The 25,985-nt window shown below is 36.1% G+C and overlaps 1 protein-coding gene across 3 annotated transcripts in view; it reads right to left on the bottom strand.

Annotated features, from left to right (window-relative positions):
- The window catches only part of PAPOLG (poly(A) polymerase gamma), a 32,720-nt gene extending 7,851 nt beyond the window's left edge, over positions 1–24,869 (bottom strand). The window contains exons 1-17 of one of the 3 annotated variants that reach the window (XR_014149299.1): positions 24,615–24,869; positions 21,558–21,719; positions 19,795–19,861; positions 16,064–16,145; positions 15,721–15,830; positions 14,395–14,448; positions 12,299–12,410; positions 10,039–10,128; positions 7,704–7,842; positions 6,790–6,862; positions 5,900–6,020; positions 5,510–5,594; positions 5,058–5,111; positions 2,726–2,845; positions 2,239–2,348; positions 1,388–1,471; positions 217–335 (exon numbers count right to left, since the gene is read on the bottom strand). Coding sequence is in view for 2 of the 3 variants with exons in the window: in XM_081833585.1 (XP_081689711.1) it covers positions 214–335; positions 2,239–2,348; positions 2,726–2,845; positions 5,058–5,111; positions 5,510–5,594; positions 5,900–6,020; positions 6,790–6,862; positions 7,704–7,842; positions 10,039–10,128; positions 12,299–12,410; positions 14,395–14,448; positions 15,721–15,830; positions 16,064–16,145; positions 19,795–19,861; positions 21,558–21,719; positions 24,615–24,631 (1,518 nt within the window). In the remaining variant the exon portion in view is untranslated. Of the gene's footprint in view, positions 1–213; positions 336–1,307; positions 1,472–2,238; positions 2,349–2,725; positions 2,846–5,057; positions 5,112–5,509; positions 5,595–5,899; positions 6,021–6,789; positions 6,863–7,703; positions 7,843–10,038; positions 10,129–12,298; positions 12,411–14,394; positions 14,449–15,720; positions 15,831–16,063; positions 16,146–19,794; positions 19,862–21,557; positions 21,720–24,614 lie in introns of those variants that run through there. The other 2 variants (XM_081833585.1, XM_081833586.1) reach the window with 2 other exon arrangements.
- Between the last annotated feature and the right edge of the window lie 1,116 nt (positions 24,870–25,985).

The raw sequence follows: 25,985 nt of genomic DNA, 5'->3' as shown, positions 1-25,985 counted from the left end.
AAAAAGCAAATGAAAATAATTACTGGTTTCAATTCTGAAGTACATAAAATGTATTTTGTGATTAATGAAGGGGAGATTTTAGTTCTAGATTGAATTGTATCTTTCTTTCCTTTTTATTCGATAGGTTTGGGAGCTGTGAAAAGTGCAAATCTGGTCCCAGCATCCTGCGTCTGAGTGGAACTATACACTGGAGAGTTAAGATTATAAACTCACCTTTTTCTTCTTTTGAAGAATCTCTGCTGGAAGGTAGTGATGAAGTTGCTTTTTTTTAACATGAGTTGCTTCAATTTTCATTCCTTCCTTTAGCATGTTTATATTATTTGCCTGTCTGTACACTGTAACAATGTTAATATGTTAAATGGGCAACTTCTTCCTGAACTGAGAGGTCTGTTTTCTTTCTCTAAAATGCATACATTTGGTATCTCCCCATAATCTCACACACATACCAACCCTGCTTATAGAACAACTATTTCTCAAACATTTTCACCCTGTCACAATCCTATTTAAGTACCATTTAGGGGTGCCTGGATGGATGGCTCAGTTGGTTAAGCATCCGACTCTTGGTTTCAGCTCGGGTCATGATCTCAGGGTCATGAGATCAAGCCCGTTGTCAGGTGTGGAGCCTGCTTAAGATTCTCTCTCCCTGCCCCCTCCCTGCTAGTGTGCATATGCATGCAAGCTCGCTCTCTCTCCAGAGAAATAAAATCTTAAAAAAAAAAAAATAAGTACCAACTAGTTTTCTCATGTCCAACTTCTAAGATTTTCCAATAATTCAATCTCATTAACAAAATAAATGCATGAAAAAAGTTTTTTCCAAATCCTGTTTTCTGTTATTTTCCCAAAAGGCAATCTTTCTCCTAATTACTTACCCAAGTCTAAGCTAATCCTTATACTAAATATCCAAGATACAATTCGCGCTCTTCTCCACGAAGCTTCTTTTACTACGCTAATCATAGAATGTCAGACCGTTAGGAACTATCTAGAAATACTACCTTACTGTACAGGTGGGGAAATGATGCACAACAGCCCTGAACAACTTGCTGAGATTAAAATACACACAGCCCTAGAGTCCCTTCTAGTGCTTTTCACATCTTGTAAGAAAGCCAGTTTTATTAACACACAAATTATTTAATGTATGTTCAACTGTGAATACCAAATCAGATTACAAGCTTACTGAAGACACAGGTAAGAGGCTTCTTTTGCACAGTAAGTACTGTGACATGTGGTAAATTATCTAATCTCTTGGGGGTCTCAGTATCTTTATCTAGAGAAGAATATTCTATAAATCTGTAATAGAGCTTCCCAACCTCCTGCTTTTGGAAAAATGAGCCCAAATTAGAATGGAAAAATTTATGTTTTCATTCCAGATTGCTTATAGAAGCATCACCAGGAGTACTTGTTCAACTTGCAGATTCTCTGGCTCCTCTCCCAGAGTGGGGGATTCACTGGTGCTGACGTGATGTACAGGAATCTGCATTTTCATGATAAATGTGAAAGCTAGTTTAGAAGAATTTAGAAAACTCAGATGAGCCAAGCCAAAAATATTAATAGTATGAATATACACTATTCCAGATTAAGACAACTCCAAATTTATAACAGATACATTAAGATATTCCAGAGATGTGTCATTAGGGAGCTAGATGTGAAAGACACTCTTTCATTGATTCTGAAATATAATCAGCAAGCTGTACCGTTAGTATATGTTAAAAAATTAAGAGTCAAGTCATCTTTATGATTGTGCTCCTATCTGTGCACGATGAAAATAAAAATCACCTGTATAAGTTTCTTTATTTGTCTATTTTAAAATAGATAATACCATCATTTGGTACAAAGCTCAAACAGTACAAGGGCACTGAGTGAAGTCTCCTCGCCCCATCCCCTAGACACACCTGGTTCCTTGACCTAAAAGCACCCAGTTCTGCCTGCTTCTTTTTTTAAAACTATATAGCCTTCCAAAGAATGTATTTATAAGCAAACATGCACATATATATTTTTTTTACTTATTTATAGAAATGGTAGTGCACTATACATACTGTTCTGCAACTTTCCCCCCACTTAATGTCTTAGAGATGGTTTCACCATGCCTTTACTTTTTTAAATAGCAGCATAGGTTTTCATAATATGAATGTACCATATTCATTTAACCAACTGAAAAACAGAGCCAGCCAGATCCATGGCAGATGATACCATGTTACAGCTGAGGTTGAGAACCACGGCTCCATGATGACGAAGTCTTACCTGTATCAGTAAACGACTGTATATCATAGGTCAAGTCTATGTTAACACTTTCTGCATTTTCTACTCTCCGAAAAATTATTCCAAGGAACCACATTGATACGTAATTGTTGCTATAAAATAAAAATTTTAAGTTTCCATTAATTTTTTTTTACAATTTTAGATGTTATTTGGTAATTCAAACTTGGCCTCTATGGAAGCATAAATACAAATTGCAATGGTTTGGCTAAATTCTTAAAACTGACAACAAGAGCACTGATCAGTTACCATGTGTTGTTACAAAGAGGATTAAATGGCTTTGTAAACAACCTACTAAAAATCTAAAGATGCTCCAAATTTTGTGATGGAGTTTCTGCTGGGCTCTGTGGGCTACCAACACAGTATGTACTAGTTTTAATGCATGACCACTCATGCTCAAATAATCTTAAACAATGCATACTGTCAAATAACATTATTTAAGAAATATAATATTAAACAATAATTAACTTACTCTTTATGATGTTCCTTATTTCCTGGGAATGATTGGGGATTTACATGGGCAAGAGTAATAAATTCATTTCGTTCCAAGTTTCCAACAAGCACACGAATTTTAGATTCTACTAATCCAACCCTGAAACAGAACAGTGAACAAAATTTTTCCATATTATATTTGGAAACTACATCTAAGTAACCCAAAAAGCATATTAGCTATGATGCCTTACATGTTCATTTAAAATATTTAGTCAAATATATTAGTGACTTTGAAATACCATTTAAGTAAATGACAAGTTAGTCAATTTCTGTGTTTCCCCCTTCCCCTCATTTAAAAGAACTGCTCTATTTAGTGAATTCCTGATCTAAACTATCCAGCCTGTTAAGACCGTAAAATAGTCATGATTTGAGCATGAACAAAATCTGTTGGTTAATGTGGTTCTTTCATTTTCAAATCTTATGTCTATACGCTAAGGCTAAGATATGTTTAAATAACGTGGGGGAAAAAAAGCACTAATATCTAGTACCTAATTCATAATAAACATGCTCATATTTTCATAAAATTGGTACTAGATATTGCATTTAAAAAAGTTTCAGTAAATTCAGATCAGATACTACTAAAACATGAAAGTTTCATCAGGTTTCTGCAACTCTGTTTTCTATCTAAGAAATGTAACTACTGTCAGCTATTATATTAACTTACAATGATTTCATTAATTAGAATAACTACAAGGACATTTTTACATTATTCAAACACTTGAAAACGCTTACACATTATAATTGTAGGTGCTTCAACAGCACATATATGGAACACCGAGTTACTGCTCAGTGTTATCTAAATGAGAAGTTGGTAAACTTTTTCTATCAAGGGCCAGACAGTAAATATTTTAGGCTTTGTGGGCCAGTTTCTGTTGCAACTATTCAACTCTGCCATATAGCTGGAAAGAGGCCAGACAATATATAAATGAGTGAGCATGACTGTATTTCAAGAAAACTTTCACTTAAAAATTTTTTAAAGTTAATTTTTTTAGTAATCTCTATACCTAACGCGGGGCTCAAACTCACAACCCCAAGATCAAGAGTCACATGCTTGTTGGACTGAGCCAGCCAGGTACCCCCTCAATAAAACTTTATTTTTAAAAACACGTGGCAGGGCGCCTGGGTGGCTCAGTCGTTAAGCGTCTGCCTTCGGCTCAGGTCATGATCCCAGGGTCCTGGGATCGAGCCCCGCATCGGGCTCCCTGCTCTGCGGGAAGCCTGCTTCTCCCTCTCCCACTCCCCCTGCTTGTGTTCCCTCTCTCGCTGTGTCTGTCAAAATAAATAAATAAAATCTTTAAAAAAAAAAAAAAAAACACGTGGCAAACTAGATTTGGCCCAGACCACAGTTTCACAATTTCCAATCTAGACAAATGAAATATTCTTTTTTTTTTTAAAAGACTTTATTTATTTATCGAGAGCGAGAGAGTGAGAGCGCCCATGTGTGAGTCGGGGAGAAGCAGAGGGAGAGGGAATAAGCAGACTCCACACTGAGTGTGGAGCCCACCCAATGAGGGGCTTGATCCCAGGACTCTGAGATCATGACCTGAGCCAAAACCAAGAGTCAGATGCTTAACCAACTAAGCCACCCAGGTGCCCCTACAAACGAAATATTTTGTTTTAGTGACAGGATTTTTTTCAGTGTCTTTTTAATTACCAATAAAATAATAAGCACTAAACTTTGGAAGTGAAAATAAGACAGTATCGTGTTTTCTCTTTCCAGAGGTCAGACCTGAGGAAAGCACAACCATTTCTGGTGGCCTAATAGCTCCTGCCTGATAGAGTTAGGGACATCAGTACACTGGAGGCAGAGGGAATGAATTTGGATTTACTATAAAGAATGCACTGCTCCTTGACCAAAAAGGCCTCTCTTATCTGCTGACAGAAGCTTTTATGCCACTAACCTCCTAAATTAAAATAATATAAAAAATGTCTTTTCCTTCTAGTTTTGATGGGGAAACATGATGGCAAGGATGGAAAATCCTGTAAGAGGCTAGGTATCAGAATCATTCAAAATGCCTCACAATTTTGCGTAAATCTGAGAAGTGGCAAAAGGCAAAGAATATACATATACCCTTATTTTATGTTACTTCTAAATCTGAACCATTAATTTGACAGCACTTCTTAAACACTGATGCACTGTACAACAGTCACCAAACACTGATGTCATGTACAACAGTCACCAAACACATGATGTCATGTACACCAAACACTGATGTCATGTACAACAGTCACCAAAATGTTTTGTAAGTGGCAAAGCATCATAAAAATCTTATCACCACAGAGTAAGTATGCAACTTGAATATCATTCTTACCACTCTAGATGGTTTTCTTCTGTTGATGCACTGGCAGTCAATACTATATAATGTCTATGAAGAATTTTTAGCAACAATCGGGGAGGAGGGGGGGGGAAAAAGCCAGAAACACTGTTAGGGTCTGCTTTTCCAACATTACTTTTTCTTTCTTTCTCCTACTGAACAAAAGAACCAATGCAGGCACACAGCTTATGAAAATTAGAACATGCTCTGATTTTTCACAAAATTAATTCTAGACCCTACAATTAAAAACAATTCACTAAAAACAAAAACCACTAATACTGGGTTAGATACTACTAGAATACACAAACTCATCATTTAGGATTTCTGCTAAGCTATTCTCTACGTCACTTGAAATATAAGTGACAACAGTCACCCATAATATATTAACTTTGTAAGTTTAACATTCTTCTTTAAACACACACACACACAAAATGCAAAATTTCAAATACCTATACTTTTGAAAAAAATTTGGTGGCTCAAGTAGTTTGGACCAGTCTGATTTCCCTTGAAGGATTTCATCTGTGACTGCAAGACCTAAATTAAAAACAAGAGAGAGACTGATTTTGAAAACTGGCTATTTTGTTAAAGCTCCTGTATCACTCTACCCCCAAACCTCTAACCCTACCTCTTGAGTAAAAAAAAAAATTAATTTCTCAGAACACAAAAATCAATTTCAAACAGATTGGGCTGGCTCCATTTTGGACTTAATATTATATTTTGGAAAACCAATTACTGAAAGAATACATACATATTTGAAAGAATTTTTAGAAATAACAGGCATAACTGCACTTTAAACTGTTGTAAATAAAAAATTCGTGGGAAAGGACCAACAGGTTTACCTTGTTTAAATTCTTCTACCATTACTGTTCGAGTTGAGGTGGACACATTATACGTAGAATTCTGCTGTGGGTAGGCAGGGGTGATTATGGGCATGAGATGATACCTATCTGATGGATTTACCTGTGAAATTAGAAGCAGAATAATTGATCTATTCTCCTATTTCAGTTGTCCTCACTTCATTTCCCCAAAAGTCTGAAGAATATGAAATATAAATTTAATACTACATTTCCTCAATTCTAAGAAGTACATTTTCTCTCCCCAGCTACACTTATTTCTGAAGTCAGATATGTCTGATATTCAAAGGCAACTCTGTAGAAGTTTCTTTTTCCTCTGAAAAGCTGTTAAACTGATGGTGCATCTTATAAACAATGGTCTTTTAGAACCAAGAAAATACAGTATCATAGCTGCAAAAAGCATTATTAATCCAATGGTTCTTAATCCTCTTTCTGCATCTGCTCAATGGGTAACTTCCCATAGGTAACTCAGAGGAATAAGCACTCACTCTAAAAGCGAATTAAAATGCAGGGTGAGAGTTATGCTAGCTTAGAACCATGAGTCTGCTCTAAATGGCACTGCAAAGTAAATCTTTTATATACTTCAGCACTTTATTAGTAGTAACTAATTACTTATAAGACAGTTTTTAACAATGGATTATGACATTTTGGTTGATACACCCATTCATCTACTCTTATATGGGTGATTTTTATTGACATAACATTTGGATCAGAATTTGAGATACAAATCATCTGCACCAAAAAACACAGCAGGTAGAAGGAAAGAACTATAGCTATACAAAGGAAGATGAGCAGGAATAAGAATTATTTTTAGATTACAGTTTAGAGAATTGTCCTTCTCCTAAAAGGTTTAATTTCAATAATAAGTCACATACCCGAGGATCCCAAACAGGCAAATTCAAATTGCTTTCTTCTGGTTGCTTCAGCAGCACAGGATTTGGCCACTCCCTAACATGAATAAGGCAAATTAATTCACATAGGACCTCACTTCGGAAACTATATGAAATGTAAAATCATCAGACTCTATTTAAATTTTCATAGAGCAAACATTGTGGATGGGTATTTGGTATTGAAAAAAACAAATGGGCAAGGGAAGGAAGTATACAAAAGAAAAAGCTGCTTATTTTAAAATGTGTCTTCTGAAAGGGAAAATACTGTTTAGCCCATTAAGCTGTAGCTAATTTAAATCTGAATTTTCCAGGGGCACCTCGGTGCCTCAGCCAGTTAAATGTCTGACTTGTTTTCGGCTCAGGTCATGATCTCAGGGTCATGGGACTGAGCCTGGCGTCAGGCTCTGCGCTGGGCATGGAGCCTGCTTAAGATTTTCTCTCTCTCCCTCTGCCCAGCCCCCACTCTCTAAAATAGATAGATAAATCTTAGAAAAAAATTTGAGTTTTCCCCTTCTATTTGCTTTCATGGATTTAACTCTGATAATTTAATAGCAGCAAGAGCTAGCTTTACTGAAAATACTAATAAATCCACGTAGCAGCTATGATTATCACCTCCATTTTACATATGAGACATTAATCTATATGTAGCTAGTAATCAGAGCCAAATCTATTGCGACCACTCTCAAGCTAAAAGCCTACATTTACAGACCCCTCCCAACCCCAGAAGAAAGCGCCATCTGGTGTCTCATCATTGTCTCAAATTTGATGTCTTTAAACTTTTAACTTAAAAGGAATGTTAATACAACAGAGTAAGTCTATGTGTATCTCTTAAATTGCCAAACAAACTTACATAAAGGCAGAAGTTAGGAAATAGTTAAAGTATGCATATGAATACTTACCACTTGGAAAAAACTAAAAAGAACTTATGAACTAAAGTAGAAGCTGCTGCATTTGGATATAATTGGCAAGTTCTTGCAACTAGCATTGCCCACGAGACACCACCAAGGAATCCCAGCATGTTGGAATAAATACCACGTCCTAGAAAATTAATATATCTGTTAATTATTGTTAGGATCTACTATCCATGACATTCAACTATAAGGAATAGGATAACTTAGTTCCTAAAACTATTGCTTAGTTAGCTTTTCCCCTCTGGAAATAACATTATACAATCAATAAGCAGACCTTCATGCTAGGTCCACAGTTTTATTAGTAAACCATGAACTGCATCTTATCCCCCTACTTCACCAAAACAGACACCTCAGTTCCCTGCCTCAGTTCTGACTGCCCAACTGGGCTCTATTGATATAACACTGGAATTTCCCCCTTTTCAATAGCTATGGTTGAGAAAGAAATGAAAGGAAGGAGGAAAGATATCTGGAGGGTCTACAAGTAGGAAGAATAAACATTTCATTAGTAATCATATTCATGGGCATTTTAAAATCAAGTGTAAAGCTGGACTAACTTCAGTATTTTGCAGAATTTGGATACCTCTTCATAAAGTAAAATACACCATTGATATTATTCATTTCTCTTAAATTGTTTCTTACAGCAATCTATAAAAAAGTATTACCATATTTCATCAAACCTATTAGATCCTCAATTACATAATATAGCATTACTTTATGTCCCACTAAGCAAGCAAGAAAAAAAGATACAAAATGTCAATTTCAGGTATGTTAAATGTGTAAAATGTGCATCTAAGAATTGACAAGACATAGTATTTAATTCAATCCGTAAGGAAAGAAAAATTGTGATATCCCTTTCTTACAAATTACTTTATCCTGACTATACAAGGTAACTGAACCCAGGGACAAATCCTACTTGTCTAATGTCTTTTTGGATGCGTACTTCCAATATGGTAGCCACAAGTCACATATAGCTTTTTTTTTTTTGGTAAAAGCTTTACGGAGATACCATTCATATAGCATAGGATTCATCCATGTAAAAGGTTAAAAATTAATGGCTTTTAGTATATTCAGAGTTGTGTAACCACCACCATAATCAATTCTGGAACACTTTCATCACCCCAAAGAGAAACTTTTAACAGTCACTCCCCTCCTACTTGTTCCCAATCCTCCCAGACCTAGGCAAGCACTATTCTTCTTTCTATCTTTTATAGATTTGCCTATTTTGGACATCTCATATAAATAGAATTTACTTCAGTCCTTTTTATTGCCAAGTAATATTCCATATTATGGATGTATCATCAGTTTATGAACATAAGGTTGTCTCTACTTTTTGACTATTATTACTAGAATGCTATGAATATCTGTGCACAATTTTTTTTTAAAGATGTATTTATTTGAGAGTGGGGGTGGGGCAGAGAGAGAAGTAGACTTCCCCTGAGTGTGGAGCCCAAAGCAGGGCTTGATTCCAGGACCCAGAGATCATGACCTGAGCCAAATCAAGAGTCTGATGCTTAACTTTCTGAGCCACCCAGGCACCCTGTGTACAAATTTTTGTGTGGACATATGCTTTTACTTCTCTGAGATTCTGTTTAATTTAAAATTGTAATTTAATTTTAAAATTCAGTTCCTTGGTTGCACATTTCAAGTGCTCAATAGCCACATGGTTACTTTTTGGATAGCACAGATATGAAGTATTTCCATCATCACAAAAAGTTTTATTGGAAAGTACGGTTTTAGACTATGTAAAACCTGGTGCCAGAAGTATAGTACTACTTAAGTGTAGTTACAAATAATAGAAAACGAGCTGTGCCAGCTCAGGATTGGGCCTTTTATGAACCATATGCTACGTATATATATAAATTAGTTCCAGCCTTTATTAGAAAAGTGTCATAACGTAAAAATAAAAAGAAGTTGAAACTATCACTGTAGGTCCTTCATTTAATAAATTTACCGAATACCTACTACAAGCTACATGCTGCTGGTAATGGGGAGACAAAGATGAATGAGATGGTCCAGCCCACAGAGAACGTGAAGAACAGTGAGGGTTTCACTCTTCCAGTTCTAACTCATTCTGATGGCTTGGCTAAAACTTGAGATGGGAAGTCAGGAGGTTTTAGTTTTAAACCAAGGAACAAGGAGGCAGAGTCACACATCAGAGCATCATAACCACTGTACCTGAAAAAGAAACAGGATTCTCCAAAATCTACGGGACCTCAATCCCCAACAGAATTAATAGGCTCAGGAGTTTCCATATGTGCTTCTATCATTAGCAACTGAAAATTGTAATTTTATAATGCAAGCTTAAAAGATGTGGGATACTTACGTTTTGCCCATAATTTGACTGCTCTTAGGGTGAGTCTAAAAGTTTCTTTATTTGGCACTAAATGCAAAATTTCATCAGTAACTCTACATCCTGAAAAAGATAAAGCATTCATTTTTCATTATGCAACAAAATCTAGTTAATTCAGACACCCTTCTAATTTCCAGACTCTCAAATGCTGAAACTATCAAAGATAATAAAATGTGGGCCATTTTCTCTATGTATTTGAAATTTAGCACATAGATGAGAAATTACTTTGCTTTTAAAGAATTAAAAAATGCACGGGTAATGTAATTCAATATTAAAATAAGAGATGGATCTGAATATCTTTAGCTTTCTTCACCATTTATCTTTACTGTTAATCAAATGTCCCCAACTTATAAAACTGTTATTGCTTTAACATACACCTTATTTCACAAATACTGTTATTTACGGTTGTACTCTGAAAGTATAATAAAAATGCAATGATAAAAGATGCTACAAGCCAGTGTTTTGTTCTCAAAGTGCAGTCTTGGACCCTTGGGAATGCTAGGTTAACCTTTTTTTTTTTTAAGTTTGTCAAACCTATTTTTATAATAACAATAAAACTTTGCCTCTTTACTGTGTTAACATTTGCATTAACGGTGCAAAAGCAGTGGGGGTAAAAACTGCTAGTACCAAAGCTTTAATAACAAATTGTACTATTAAACAATTACCTTCACCACCACACATTTGAAGTTAGAAAAGAGGAGAGGGGCCCATCCAATGTTTGAGCAAGTTTAAAGAAAGCTGAACTACCTGTTTTTTTCAAGGAACACCAGTTTTACTTAGAAGAATCCTAAAAAATGAACAAAGTGAGTCCCTCATTTTAAGGAAAACAAATGACAAAACTTGTTACCAATAATAAAATTTGAGCTTTCGGTAAAAATTAGAATTTTGGACAATTAGTATCTGCTACTGTGAGCCTGACAGCTTTCCAATATGTAAAGACTTTTCTGATGAGATTGGTGGTGATATTAATGAATGTGATTTTCCTGGGTATTTTATAATGAAATGTGTGTTAACATTTTGAAGATCCAAATAACTTTGTGAACCAGTAATTTCCAAATGACTAAGGCTTGCTAGTACAAAATCATGTATGGGTAAAAGATCCATTCAAAGAATAAGACAGACCAATAGATTTTAATGTAAGAATATAAAAAGTTAATTGATGTGGTTTTAGATCCGATATTCAAATTAACCTTTAAAAAAACACTTTTACTCACCAATAAAAAGGAACAAACTTCTGATATATACTACAAACATGGACAAACCTCACAAACACTATGCTAAGTGAAAGAAGCCAGACACAAAATACCACATATTGCATGATCTCACTTATATGAAATGTTCAGAAAAGGCAAATCTATAGACACAAAGTAGAATAGTGGCTGCCTAGGACTGGGGGTTGGAAAGGAGAATGACTGTAAATGTGTAAGAGGGATCTTTTGAAGATGATGAAAATGTTCTAAAATTGGATTGTGGTGCACAACTCTGAATATGGTAAAGACTACAGAATTGTACACCTAAAAAGAACAAATTTTATGACACGTAATTATACCTCAATAAAGCTGTTGAAAAGAAAAAAGATATTGTCACTGGTCAAGTTTTGCTGTATTATCAAAGAATATCCACAGTTTTCTGAAAAAGCTATTAAAATTCTCCTCCCTTTTCCAATTATGTATCTTTAAGAGATCAGATTCTTCCTGTGCTTCAATCAAAACATTACAAGAAATTAACTGAAAAAACAGATAGAAGAATCTAGCTATCTTCCATTAAGTCAAAGAGATTTGCAAAAATGCAAAAAAAATGCCATTCTCACATAAAAACTATTTATATTCACTTAGAATGGGTTTCTTATTTTGAAATAAATACTTTAAAATTTCCTGTTTTTATTTCTAATATGGTATATATTGACAGATATTCCACATAAAATCTAAAATCTATTGATAGATTCCACATAAATAGAAGATCTTTGGGGTCCTCAATAAATTTTTAGAGCGCAAAGGGGTCCTGAGACCATTAAGTCTGCGCACCATTACTACAAACATAAACAACGTTTCAAATAAATGCATGTCTTTTAAAATGCCTAAATGTGGTCAGATTATCTATATAAAGAAAATCACATCATTTTTAACTGAGTTAATCCAAGACCTTAAAAAGTCCATTAATAGTTCTGCAAAAAAGATCTCTTTGTCTAATTGTTTTCAAGCAGATATCTGAGATTTTTTTTTTAGAAGCTTACCATTTAGGCTGCGAATACACCTTATATCAAGGCTTCTCAGTCGAGAGTCGTCTCTTAGATCTAAATTATCTGATATGGTTTGAATTGCCAGTCTTGCAAAGACTAGATCAATCTTTGGAAAGATGCAAAAAAAGAGAAAAATATTACTTTTTCTCCTTCTAGTCCATTCTCCGCACCCCCCACCCCAACCTCAATAGTATAAAGTTCTAATTATTAGTTTGGGAAGTTCTACCAAAACTTAAAAAAGCTTATGTAGGCAATCTCACATGGGAAAATCACTGCAAAGTTTTGTGAGGGTAATTAAATTTGCAAATTAAGGGAAAGCATTTTAATTTTAGCATATATGCCAAGCATTAAAAAGGACATCAAAATCTTATGAATGAATTTCTAGATAAAGATGGCAGATCCAACACACATTTACATTCACTCCCTCTTGAAACCCCACTAAAATATCAGTAACAATTCATTCTGTTTTTTATTTAGTTTTGTTTTTAAAGGCATATTCCACTAGGACGAAGGGACTAAAAGGAGACAACAGCAAAAACTATGGAAGCAGATGGATAAGTGGTAACAGACTTAGCAGATTTAAGAAAGCAGAGATAAAAAATATTGTATCCAGGAAAGAAGGATAGGAGGCTGTAAATAAATACATACATAAATAGAAAGGAACACTTAGAAAAATAACAAAGTTATTCTTAGAAATTAAAAATATGACAGCAGAAATGGAAAACAATAGGAAGCTTGGAAGATGAGAAAACCCCCACAAGCAGAAGAAAAATATAAGTATGTGGTGGTCCAATATACAGAAAAAAGAGAGAAAACAAAGGCAGGAAATCCAATAGAATTCAATACAATTTCCAAGAATGGAAGGACAGGAATTTCCAAAGTGGAAGAGGACTACTGAGTACCTAGCATATTTGGTTGAAAGACACATACCAAAGTACATTACCATGAATTTTACAACTATGAAGCCCAGGAATAAAGATCATATTAAGTGTCTAAAGAGACAAAACAGATCACGAAGGACGAGAAATCAAAATGGCATCACATTTTCAACACAGCATGAAAGGTAGAAGAAAATGAAGCAAAGCCCAAAATTCTGAGATACATTTCCCACCTAGAACTCTATACTCAGCCAAACTATTATTTTGGTTTGAGAACCAAATAAAGACATTTTTAAACATGCAGGATCTCAAAAATATGTGCTCTTTCTCAGGAAGCTAGTGGATGAGTGCCACTAAAATGACAGTAAGTCAAAAAAGAAGAGAAATCCCAGGATGATAGTAAAGAAAGATCCAGGAGGCCAGCTGGTTATCCTTCATGGAGAACAATCAGTGTGGAATCCTACATGTGAGAAGACTCATGTATTTTTTTCAAGATGATAATGACAGAACACCCAAGAAATCTAAATCTATTTAGAGGAGATTCAGACAGCTAGCAAAGACTGACTTTGAATTAGTGTTAAGTATAAAAACCAAACAAACAAAATGCAAAACAATTATTAACTCCCAAGAAACAAAATGCCACAAAGAATGATAATTTAGTATACTCTGTGCTCAGTTTTGAACATTATTTATAAGATCATAATAATATAAACACTGAATATTGCTCCAATCAAAATTATAACATTATTATTTTAGATTATAGGAATAAGAAGGGTGTATATAAAAATCATGGGGTAAGGATGGAAGCTGGTTCATTTTCCACAGTGAGAAGTCAATAGATACAGGAGAAAGAAAGGTGAGGAACTATTTAAAAACTATTTGATTCTTTAAAATATGTGTCTTGGGCGCCTGGGTGGCTCAGTTGGTTGAGCGACTGCCTTCGGCTCAGGTCATGATCCTGGAGTCCCTGGATCGAGTCCCGCATCGGGCTCCCTGCTCGGCGGGGAGTCTGCTTCTCCCTCTGACCCTCCCCCCTCTCATGTGCTCTCTCTCATTCTCTCTCTCTCAAATAAATAAATAAAATCTTTAAAAAAATAAAAAAAATAAATAAATATGTCTTTGTCAGTCTAATTAAAAAAAAAAAAACCAAAACTGAAAAAAGCCTTATGTATTAATTTAGTTGCAAAGTCAGAAAAAATATTAAACACTTACTTCAATTCCATCAAATTCAAATTTTATGACAGGTACAAAGGCATCTTCTACAGCCTACAAAAGAGGACAAGAATTAGAACATATAAATAATCCTTTATTTTTTAAAAGATTTTATTTATTGTCAGAGAGAGAACACAAGCAGGGGGAGCGGCAGGCAGAGCAGGCAGAGGGAGAAGCAGACCTCCCGCTGAGCAAGGAGCCCGGATGTGGTACTCGATCCCAGGACCCCGAAGGCAGACTCTTAACTGACTGAGCCACCCAGGCGTCCCTAAATAATCCCTTAAAGGTATAATCCTTTCTCTATCCTTCCTAACTGCCAATAATATGAATACCTTTGCTAAAAAGTGAAAATGTTCTTGGTCTCACATTCCAAATAAGTAAGTGCTTCTACTCTGTGATTGTGTTATTTAAGATACAGAAAATGTCATGACAGTGGTTATCTAATTTATTATCCTCCTAAAAATATTCATCAGAAACTGGCAGGCAGAACTGCTATCACCTGGGTACTTACTATTTGTTAAGACTAAATTAAAAACTGATTATTTACAAAGAGTGCTAGTATTGGAAATTAAAATATAATCAGAGCTCATGATTAATCCATTAAAAAAATACAATTAATGTAATTTGGATTTAGTAGAAATGTCATCTTTCTGAGCTTTCCTTAATCCCCCAACCTAACAAATTCTTAACCTCCTTCTCCATTCCCAGATGCCCAAATAATGCAGATCCTTTCAACTTCACCTTACCCTAGCACTTCAGATTGCATTAAAGCTATGTTTGTTTAGTTCTCCTAATCCCTCCCTCCCAGAAACTATGTCTTGTTCACTATTGTATCTGTGGAACTAAGAACAGTATCAGACATATCACTGGTGCTGAAATTTCATTTGCTGAATGAGTGGCTAGATATGCCCAAAGAGAATGACTAACTGAATCTTACACATATTAACAGCTATCATTTGATATACATCAACCACTCATCAAATATTATAGTCAATGTTTATGTCAATTATCTCACTGATCCTCAGAAAAACCTTATAAAAAGTTATCACTACATCTCCATCTTACAGCTTTGAGGAAACTAGGCTCAAAGAAAATAGGTAACTTAAAATCTAAGAGCTAATATGTGGTAGATTCTAGATTCAAACCCAGATCTGTATTAACTATAAATAAAGCCCATGTTCTTAACCATCTGTTATTTTAATACGATACAGCAACTTCTTAAGAAATATTTCAACAATCATAAGCCCAAACTTTTATTAATGAGTTCAAAATATTAAATACCAGAGGATACTTACTCTTTTTTTTTTTTTTTCAGAGGATACTTACTCTTAAGTTTCTAATGCCATCTTGATGTTTCAATTTTTCAAAAAAAGACTGAAAAAAATCAGATCTCTCCACATGTCTTGGAGCTACACAAAGTGCATCAATGTCAGCTCCTGCAAATCAAAGTATTTCTAATTAAGACTATATTAAGTATGTATTACATTTTTGTTAAAACATATAAAAACATTATGTACAGAAGAAAATATGTAAGATGAATATAGGAAAATGTTAACAATGATTAGCTCTGAGTAGTGAGATAATGTTTTTTCTTCTGTACTTCTAATTATGAATAACAAATAAGAGCTTGTTATTGAAAGTTCTTATCAGAACACAGAAAAGCAGTTACCTTTCGTGTGTACTCCAAGCCTATAGGAGCCAAACGTGAAAATTTTACCACCAACAGTAGCCACAACAGAAGGTGGGAGATTCTAAAATTAAATTAAATTAAATTAAACAAATGACATTCAATTGTTGAAATTATTTAGCATAAAAATTGCCTAAATACTACCAATATATACTGTATTTGTCAACTTTGGGAAATTGAGATTTCTGAAATACTTCAGAGCTCTTTGGGCTGCAGCTTGAAGTAATGAGAGTATTCCCAGAGGGAAGACAAAACAAATTCAAGCCTACTATACATGCATACATCTCTCTTAAGAAAAACATTTTTTATCACTTGACCCTACTCATCCCCTTCCAATTACATGTCTTTGGCTCCATCATTCTGAAGTCACCAAGGAACTCGTAACTACCAAACTAATGCACTTTCAATTCTCTATAGTATCATACACTTAACTCATTACACTTCCCCATTATTTTTGTGACAAATACGCTTAATTTCTTGATTGAATTTCTGCAACCTTTCTGCAAGAAAGTGGTCATCCTGACATGACCTCCTTATGAGAGGTAATCTAACATCTTTAATGAAATTTTTTAGACTGTACCAGAATTATAAGGCTATTCTTTACCTCTCTCTGGAGCCAATTCCAACTTCCCATCAGGTATTTTCACTCAGACATTTTGATCCACTCCAATATTCATGCTTAAAACAAAATATTCTTCCTATGATAAACCAGGTATCCCTTCTGATTTCTCTCTGTTCTTCATTTTCCTTAATACCTATACCTGTAGTCATACTCTTCTTGGCTTACCAATTCTTAGCTTATATCCCTCACATGTTACCTCCTTTCTATTCAACTACTATGCCCTTAAATCTAGGCTTTCATAGAATCTTAAGCTACCTTCTTGACCTTAGTCTTTATTTTCTCCTATTCCATTTTGTACAAAATTCACTTGATGTTTTTACTCTATTATATAACTCTTCTGCTCAAAACTTGCTAATGCATTATTCTTCTCTGACTACTAAGGTAAGGATCCTTGGATCCTGAGAATCTCCACAATAATGCTCTTATGGATCTTTCTTGCCTTGTCTCCTCATCTTCCCCTTTAAAGCTCCAAATACCAACATGTTACATAATCCAGTCTCCTTTCCATCGCACTTGCCATTCTCCCTATCTCAAATGCTTGTCCATCCTCTCTGGGTATCTCAATACCACCTGTTTTTTTCAAAGTTCAAAAGTTCCACCTTTTTCATGAAGCCTTCTCTGATGATCCCCCATTGCATAACAAGCTCTTTCCCCTCTGTGCTCCTCCACTATTATCTTTAACCTCTTTTATACTACATTTATTATTGACCTTTTTCCCCTGAATACATGTCCCATCTCTTCAACTATATTTAAATTCCTTGAAAATGAGAACTGTGTCTATTTCTCTTATTTTTTTAATAATGCCCAGTGCAAGTTTCAAAGAATATCCCTTGATTAACTTGAATGAAATTATCTATACAACAGGATATTGTTACTTACTCTGTTTAATGGATATTAATGTTTAAGATTACCACATGATTTTAGAGCTAGAAAGAAGTCTGTAAATTTATTAATATGAATCAAAAGAATAGAGAAGATAGAATCTTTTGGTTTACCTTCCTACTTTCTATTTTAGTTTACTTTCCTACTTTGAAAAGCTAGATTCTTGCATGATTTATGAGAAAGTGATACACCAGAGTAAAATATTTTCATCACAAACCACAGTATTTAACTAAAATGATGTTTGAGTTCTAGATGGTTTATAGCTTAAATATCCCAACTGTATGTGGAACAGTCAAATGATCTTTGATCTAACTCAAATTCTTATGATATTTTCCGAACTAAAATATGCATAAATAAAAGGAATAGCTGATACAGAAAATGAAAAAAAAATTGCTTTATCCATGCAGCGGAAGATGTCAAAACCAATTAAAAAATTTTTATAATGAGCTATTTTATTCACTTTGCTTAAAAAAAGAAATCCAAATTATGGCAAAGTCTTTAATTTTTATGCCTAGAAATTAAATGTAAACCAGTGATTGCTTTTTGCAGATTAAAGTATTAATGTGAGTAAAATGGGAGAAAAAGCAATTTAATAAAAACAAAAAACAAAAAAACTTTTGACCTTGAAACAGAATACTACTGGATTTTTCTGTTAACTGCGAAGAAACTGTGAAGAAAATTAGGTACATCTCTCAACAAATTAATATAGCCTCTTTTGTGAATAATAATACTTGATTTATCTCAAATGCATTCTAGAATAGGGATGGAAGCAAAGAACTTGGCACAACCACAATATCTGACATGAACACCACACAGTAAGTCATAAAGCTTGTAACTATGATTTTAAAATAATTCTAGCAAGTTGAGTATTTGGTTTGCACACCCATAATAATTATGGGCTGATCAGAGAGGGATAACAGATTCCTTTAACATTTATTTAATGCCTGAGCTCTGTCCTGAGATTATGTAGGTGACCAAGACAGGTCTTTTTCTTATGGAGCTGATCACCTAGTAGCAGAAAAACAAACATGAATTTTTTTTTGTTACTCATGACTAGCATTTAACCTGCTCAGAATTCAACTTATCTGAAAATCTCAACTACTGATAACCCTGAGAGTTCAGAAATGAGTCAGATAGCTGTTTGGCAGCAAAAGTAAACAACATAAAGACCATTTATTTAAACCCAATGACTGCAGACTTAGCAGAGTCCCATGACCTTATTCTGAGTCCATGGTTGAAAAAAAAAAAAAAACACAAAACAATTTTAAACATGTACCATAGGTACAGAAAGAAATACTAAAATTTACAATAGAAAGAATTCTAACAGGTGCTTATCTAATTTCTAAATCCAGGCAGATTAAGCATCAGAAAGAGTTTACAGAGAGACACTGACTGCTTTAATATATTAACTTTCGGCTAATTGTTAAGGGAAAGATGGGAAAACTATAAAAATTATAAAAACCAAACAGAAACTTAAAATACAACAGTTTGGGCCACTCAGTGAAGGGGCAAATAGTATCACCCACTTGCACACACCCTACTTCAATTTAGTACAGCCAATAAAATAATATTCAGTGATGATTCTCAGACATATGAAAATTCAGTTACATTCAAAATACTCTAAGAAAGCAAGAAAAATGTACTCATTTTAGAAGAAAAATAGTTAAGCTACTGGAGGGGAAAAAAGTTGCATAATTATAAATTAGGATTTGCAAACTCCTATGTCTCAGGGGTTAGGCAAGTATGCAAATGTAAGGTATACATAAGAAACACAGAAACTGACTGGTAAATGACAGGTGCTGTGTCAGACAGAGAGCAGCCATTGGTGGGGCCACAAGGCAATGGAGGGCAGGAGCCCAAATCCATTCAAACCTCTTCCTGCCTTGCACAAAGGTAGGCCCAATGTTGCCAGATCTGGTATTTCACAAGATGTCTGAAATCTGGCTTTTAAAGTAAAATCCCCTGATACTTAAATTTTGGTAAACTACATGTAATTCAAGCAGGAAATCTATGTAGAATTGTAGCTAGACACTGGGGTAAATTCTCATTTATCTCGTTATCATTATTTAGAGACTCAACTGTCTAGACCAATTCATTACCAAGTATACCAAAAAGGCTATTTCAGATTATTCTCAACTCCTGCATCTTATTACTAGGACTAATGAAGAGGACATAATGAAAGTGAATTCAATGTAGTTTAGAGCCTTACCTTACTCTCACTGACATCAGAAATCCATTCTTTTACTAAATTGTTCAATTTACCAAGAACAACAAGCCTATAATAAAAAATAACATGCTTTAGCTTAAAACTAAGAAAACCCAAAAACGGTATTTAAAAAAGTAGTTAAACATATAGGCAGAACCTTTATGTTGGTGTTAGAGTAAAAGCACATTATACATGCGCTAATGCTGTCACATCTACTAATACATGGCACATCTCTTTGACATTCTTAGGTCCCTAAGAGTTCCAAAGAAATGATAAATGTGATGATAGTATTTTGGTCTTTGAGCTATTCTCAAAGTTCAAAAAGCCTAATAAAAAATCAAAATTACCTTCAATAAGTCTGCAGAGGCCAACTGAATTGTCAACTTTCTTGGCCTAACTATGGAATAAAATCAATTCGATGTGGTGGTAGAGGTTAGCATTCTCTCACCTACAGTCATAGATCTTTGGATAATTAAAATGGGTAAATTAAATATTGGCTAATTTTTATGAAATAGTATCACTTAGTAACAGCAGTTTGGTATTAAACTAAACTTTCAACCAATAGGATATCTAAATCTACATTAAAAAAAGAAAAGTAGAGTTTAGACACCTCAAGGTTAACATATAAAAATGGAATTCCTGAGATGTCCAAACTTGCTTCTCCCTCAGCCTTCTCTGGGTAATGGAATTCCATCCTTTGAGGTGCTAAGACCCAAAACCTTGGCATCATCCTTAACTTTTCTCTCTCTCACACATATTCCAGTCATTAAACAACCCTACCTTTAAAATATATCCACAACTCTACTTCTTATCACCTCCACTGACATCCCCCTTAGTTCAACACCCCCATCCTTTCCTCCCTGGATCCTTATAATAGCCTCCTAACCAGTCTCCTGACTTGTGCCCTTGATCCCTCTTCAGGCTATTCTCAATATAGCAGCCAAAGTGATTGTGTTAAAACATGAGTAAGTCATGTCAATCTTCTGCTCAAAAACCTAACAGCTTCCAATTTGACTCACAGTAAAAGCCAAAACTTTTATAGTGACTTAAAGGTCCTAAGTGACCTAGTTCTCCAAGCAACTTCCCACCGCATGTTCTTTAAGCTCATATTCACCTGCTTACTCACTCTGCTCTGGACACCCGGGTTACCTTACTATGTAATTCCTTCAATATACCAGGTACACTCCCACCTCAAACCTTCTGCCTAGAATGCTCTTCCCTCATATATCTACACAGTTCCCTCTCTCACTTTGAAAATTTTGCTCAAGGGGTGCCCAGGTGGCTCAGTCGTCGTTGAGCATCTGCCTTCGGCTCAGGTCATGATCCCAGGGTCCTGGGATGGAGCCCCGCATCGGGCTCCCTGCTCAGCGGGAAGCCTGCTTCTCCCTCTCCCACTCCCCGCTGCTTGTGTTCCCTCTCTCGCTGTCTCTCTCTGTGTCAAATAAATAAATAAAATCTTTAAAAAAAAAAAAAAAGAAAATTCCGCTCAAATGTCAATAAGGCCTTCCAGATAACCTCCACTTCCAGCTTCATTTTTCTCAGCAGCATTTGCCATCTGTAACATTGTATTTATTTTATTTATCTGGCTAATTGTTAGTCTCTTCCCCTAACCTCCACCTAAAATATAAGCTCCAGGAGGGCCAAAATTTCTCTTCATTTTGTCATTTTTTGTATCCCCAGGCAGGGGCATGGGAGGTACTTTATATTTGCAGAATTAATGATTAAATAACATACTGTAAAATATTTTGCATTTTTAAATGACATACCTGTGGTTCAATTCTTCCTCATCTTCAAACACTCCGAAGGGTTTCATGGCATCAATTAATTTCTGTGTGTAAATATGATCAATTTCTTTAGGACATGCCAAACTAATTGGAGAAGTGATTCCATAATGCTTTTGTTGACGCTGGCTGTCCAGCATGGTGTTTCTGTTCAAGAAAAATGAAACAGCAGAAAAAATTTTAAGTATCATATCATACTGATATATTTAATCTCTCAACCCACTCATTAATTTAGCTATCTTAAAAGTTTAGTTAGTACTTTGGTTGGGGCAGGCACTTTTTTTGGGGGGTGGAAGGGTATTTTGTGTTTATTTTGATGAAGGTCTATTCATACTGCCTCCAGCTTTCATGGTTAGGATGTCTTTTCAAGCCAAAAGCAGCATGTGTTGGCATCAGGACAACTGTGCCAGCACCACTTAGCTCAAATGCAAAAAGCCTGAATGGGAGCTGGGCCAGAGCCACCTCCACTACACCCTGCGGACTTAAGTCAAGTACCATCTATATTCAATCTTTGAAAAGCAGTCAGCCACTTGAAAGAAAGCTCTGAGTAAGAACAATGTTCTTTCCCCCTCAGGAAAGAAACAAAAACATCCCATTAGAAGGTCCTTGTGAAATATCCTGGCTTTTAAAAAGAAATCACAACTAGATTTGTCCTTGAGAAACTTACATTAACATCCTTTGCTCAAATCAGAATTTATAGTCCTAACATTTTGTGACTCTAGTTAATTGTTCTCCACATTTAGATTGGCACCCAGACCATTTTCACACTAAATAAGTATCAAATTCTTTACATTTTTATCAGCACAATACAAGCCAACCTCCAAAAGATTCTAACTTTTATATTTATATTTATATATATATTATAGTCTTGAATAAAGTACAATCGAATTTCTGAGTTTGGATTTCAGTAATTTCAAAATAAATTTTGGGACCAACATGGGTCGGTAAAACTTTTTATTTTGCTAAGAAAGTAAAGTAAAAATAAATGTACACAATAACCGACTAACCCTACCATCTATCTTCACCATTCAATGTTCAGCACCCTTAACAACAACAGTAAGAATGTAATCTCAAAATATAAAAGAACAGTCTTTTAAATGAATAAATTAGCTCTGTAAACAATAACACGAAAATACAGTAGTGATTGTTTTTGAATTTTAACTGGTCAAAACACTGACTTATTGCTACTAAGTTCTCACAGGAAGGCATGCTCTTTAGCTAAAGATTTCATTAGGTAAGGAGGGAGAATCAAACGGAAGATAAAATAGCCTATATATCTTCAGAAATGATTCAAAGAAACAAAAGGGAAACACCAATACTAGCGACTTTAATTTCTTTGTTACTAATTTTCCTGTGGAAAAAAACAAAATTTCAGTTAGCTACTTCAAGTAACTTCTTTTTAAAGATTCAGCTTTTTACCTCTAAGAGAGCTATTTTGGTATTGACTGTGTGTGTTTAAATATGTATGGTAAATGGATGGGACAGACTGATTATATGTGATTATTCAATTAATTTCGACAACAACCCTAAGAGGTAGGTACCGAATAAATGCCATTTTATAGGTTAAGTACCCAAGATCCAAGGGATAGGAAGAGCCAGAATCTGAGCTCCAAAACCCAAGATCTTTCCACCACTCCATTCTCCCTTCAACAAATACCTTTGTTCTGACACTATGATCTTGGGTCCCCCTTTCTTATCTGTATGCTGAAAAAGTTGGCTATCAAAGCCTCCTACCCTACTAGCATTAAAATTCCAAATCTATGGTTCTGAACCTCCCTCATGGGGTGGGGGGGGAAGCCAAGCAAAAGAATCCCACATTCCCTTCAACTCATCAATTTCACTTATAAGTAAACACCCTAGAGAAATTCTAGTACAAGTGTACAAGGAAACATGTACAAGAATGTTCACTGCCACACTGTAACATTAAAAACTTAGAAACAACCTCAAATAATCACTATCAGGAAAAGGACTAAACTAGGGTGTATCCCTACAATGGAATACAATACAGTAGTTACTATGAATTAGTAAGAGTTGAAAATATTAACATGGACAAAGTTCAAAGATACTATGTTGTCTAAAGAAGTTGCAAAATGACAAGTTTGATACCAGTTATAAAAAGCTTAAAAAGAAGTAAAATAATGCCCGTTATTATAGACACTTACATATGTTGTTTTAGCATTTTTAAAAACGCAGCAATAAACATCAAGTTCAGGACTGTGTGGAACTCTGGGGAGGGTAGTGAATGGAATAACAGGAGGTAAGAGAATCCTTAAGACATATCTGTAATGCTTGATTTCTTTTAAATAAAGATATGTATGTACACACACACACCCACACACATACAGGATGTTATGCTTTGGGAGAGATGGATGGTGACTACACAATTGATGCTTACGTTATTCTCTGCATTTTTGTTTAAATTATTTCCTAATAAACCAAAATGTTAGGAGCTACAACAAAATCTTGCCAAGCATGGAAACCGTTTCTGACTTATCAATGTGTGAGCAGGAGGTATAGACCGGTATATACTGTGGGCCGATGGGGGAGGCCGGGGGAGGGCGAAAAGATCATAGCTTTTATTAAAAAGAAACGCATGGGCTGGGATAGGTCTTTCACTCCTGAAGACCAGGAGACAGCCGGTCGGGAGGGAGGAGGGGGAGGTAGGGGGATGGTATTTGCGCCAATGCAGACAGGAGCAGAGACGGGCTCAGACAGTGCTGGGGGCAGAAGAGTGACCGACAATTTCTCCCCACGGACACCCGCGCCTCTCCCGCCACTCCCTTGTCTGGGGGCGTCCTCCGAGGCGGGACAGGCGAGGGCAGATGGGGGCTCCAGGAGTCCCCGAGTCTGTGCAGGGGTGGCCAGGTGAGCCTCCGGGTGCAGGGGAGGTGCCCTTGCCGACCGGCCAGGAACGGGGAAGGAGACTACTCGGGCGAGCTCCGGGCAGGGCGCGAGGGGCAGGGAACGGACACCGGTCCCGGGCCGACCACCCTAACCCACTCCTCTCCGCCTCGCCCCCAACCGCCGCCCCCCACCACTTACGCAGACATCTCTTTCATCGCTTCCTGCGTCTCCCTCACCGGCGAGTATCGTTCTCTCTGGAGTCAAGTTCTTGCTCTTCCCTTCTCCTCCTGTCGACTTTCCTCCGGTCGCTTGTAGCTCGCTTGCTCGCTCACTTTCTCACTTACTACGGCCGAGGCATCCAACCGAGTAGTGAAAACACCACAAAACCGGCTCTATTTATGACAATACAGCGCGGCCGACGCCAATATGGCGCCGCTTCCCAGCCTGCCCCTCGCCCGCTGCGGCCCCGCCCCTGGAGGCCTGGACCCGCCCTCGACCCCGCCCCCTCCTCCTTTTGGTCCCGGGAGGCTCCGGTGGTCCCGCCCACGGGCGGGGGCACAGGCTCCGGCTGCAAACGCCGGTCGGAAGGAGCGTTTTGTACCCTCCTTTGTCCGTGGGACTGTCAATCCAAGCAAACCGCTTGGAATGTAATTAGGAACATATTTTCCTTGTTTCACTAATGAAAGACTATATTTTTTAAAAGATCACAACCTTGCCTAGCAAATACTAGTTTAACTCTTCCGTTATCCTACATCTTTAATTAGTCATAATCATACGTAATCAATCCACTCGTGGAGATTTTGTCGTGATAGGGTCACACCGAGGAACGTGTGACTACAATTATCCCAGGGAAAAAGCAAACTTGTAAATTGGAGGCTAATCTGTTCACTTCATCTCTACCTCCCCCTGATTTATGACATTCCGGCAGTTGAGGGGGGTTGAAAGGAGAATCGCTAGCAGCTTGCAATAGGAGGATAAATCCAAGAAATAATTTAATACACTAAATCATTACAAGGAAAAGGATGTCAAGAAGCTGCTTTTTCTCGGAATGTGACTCAGAGTCATAGGAAATAGAGGCGATTACTTATAAGATTATTCATTCATTCATTCAAAAATATTTATTGAAAACCAAGCATTGTTAGGCACTAGCGGCTTAACGGTGCATAAAACCAGATGTATTCTTTAACCTTATGAAGTTCAGAATTTAGTGAGGAAACAATCAAATATAAGTGATATTCTTCTGTTGTAGAACTAAAAGCACCTACTGTATGTCAGGCACTAGAGATACTTAATTCCTGCCCTTCAGAGTTCACAGTCTAGTGGAGGAGGACAAACGTACACAGAGATCATTGAAATACAGAGGGGCCAAGGGATTTAGGGAGGCTTAAAGAGGGCCATCTATTGGAAGCTGGATCTAAAGGCTTGATTAGATTCAGGCTACACACCGCATCACACCAGGAGTCACATTATGAACCTCTGGTAGTCCCATCATTGGTGATAGTAAGATTGACCACTGGGTTTAGGTACTGACAGTCATCTTGGAACTAAATAGTAATCTGTGGGGTGATA

This window comes from Leptonychotes weddellii, chromosome 10, assembly GCF_054177405.1.
Source record: "Leptonychotes weddellii isolate Sample4059 chromosome 10, ASM5417740v2, whole genome shotgun sequence".
Classification (NCBI taxonomy): domain Eukaryota; kingdom Metazoa; phylum Chordata; class Mammalia; order Carnivora; family Phocidae; genus Leptonychotes; species Leptonychotes weddellii.
Note: the sequence above shows the minus strand (reverse complement) of the source record. Positions and strands in the feature narration are given on the sequence as shown.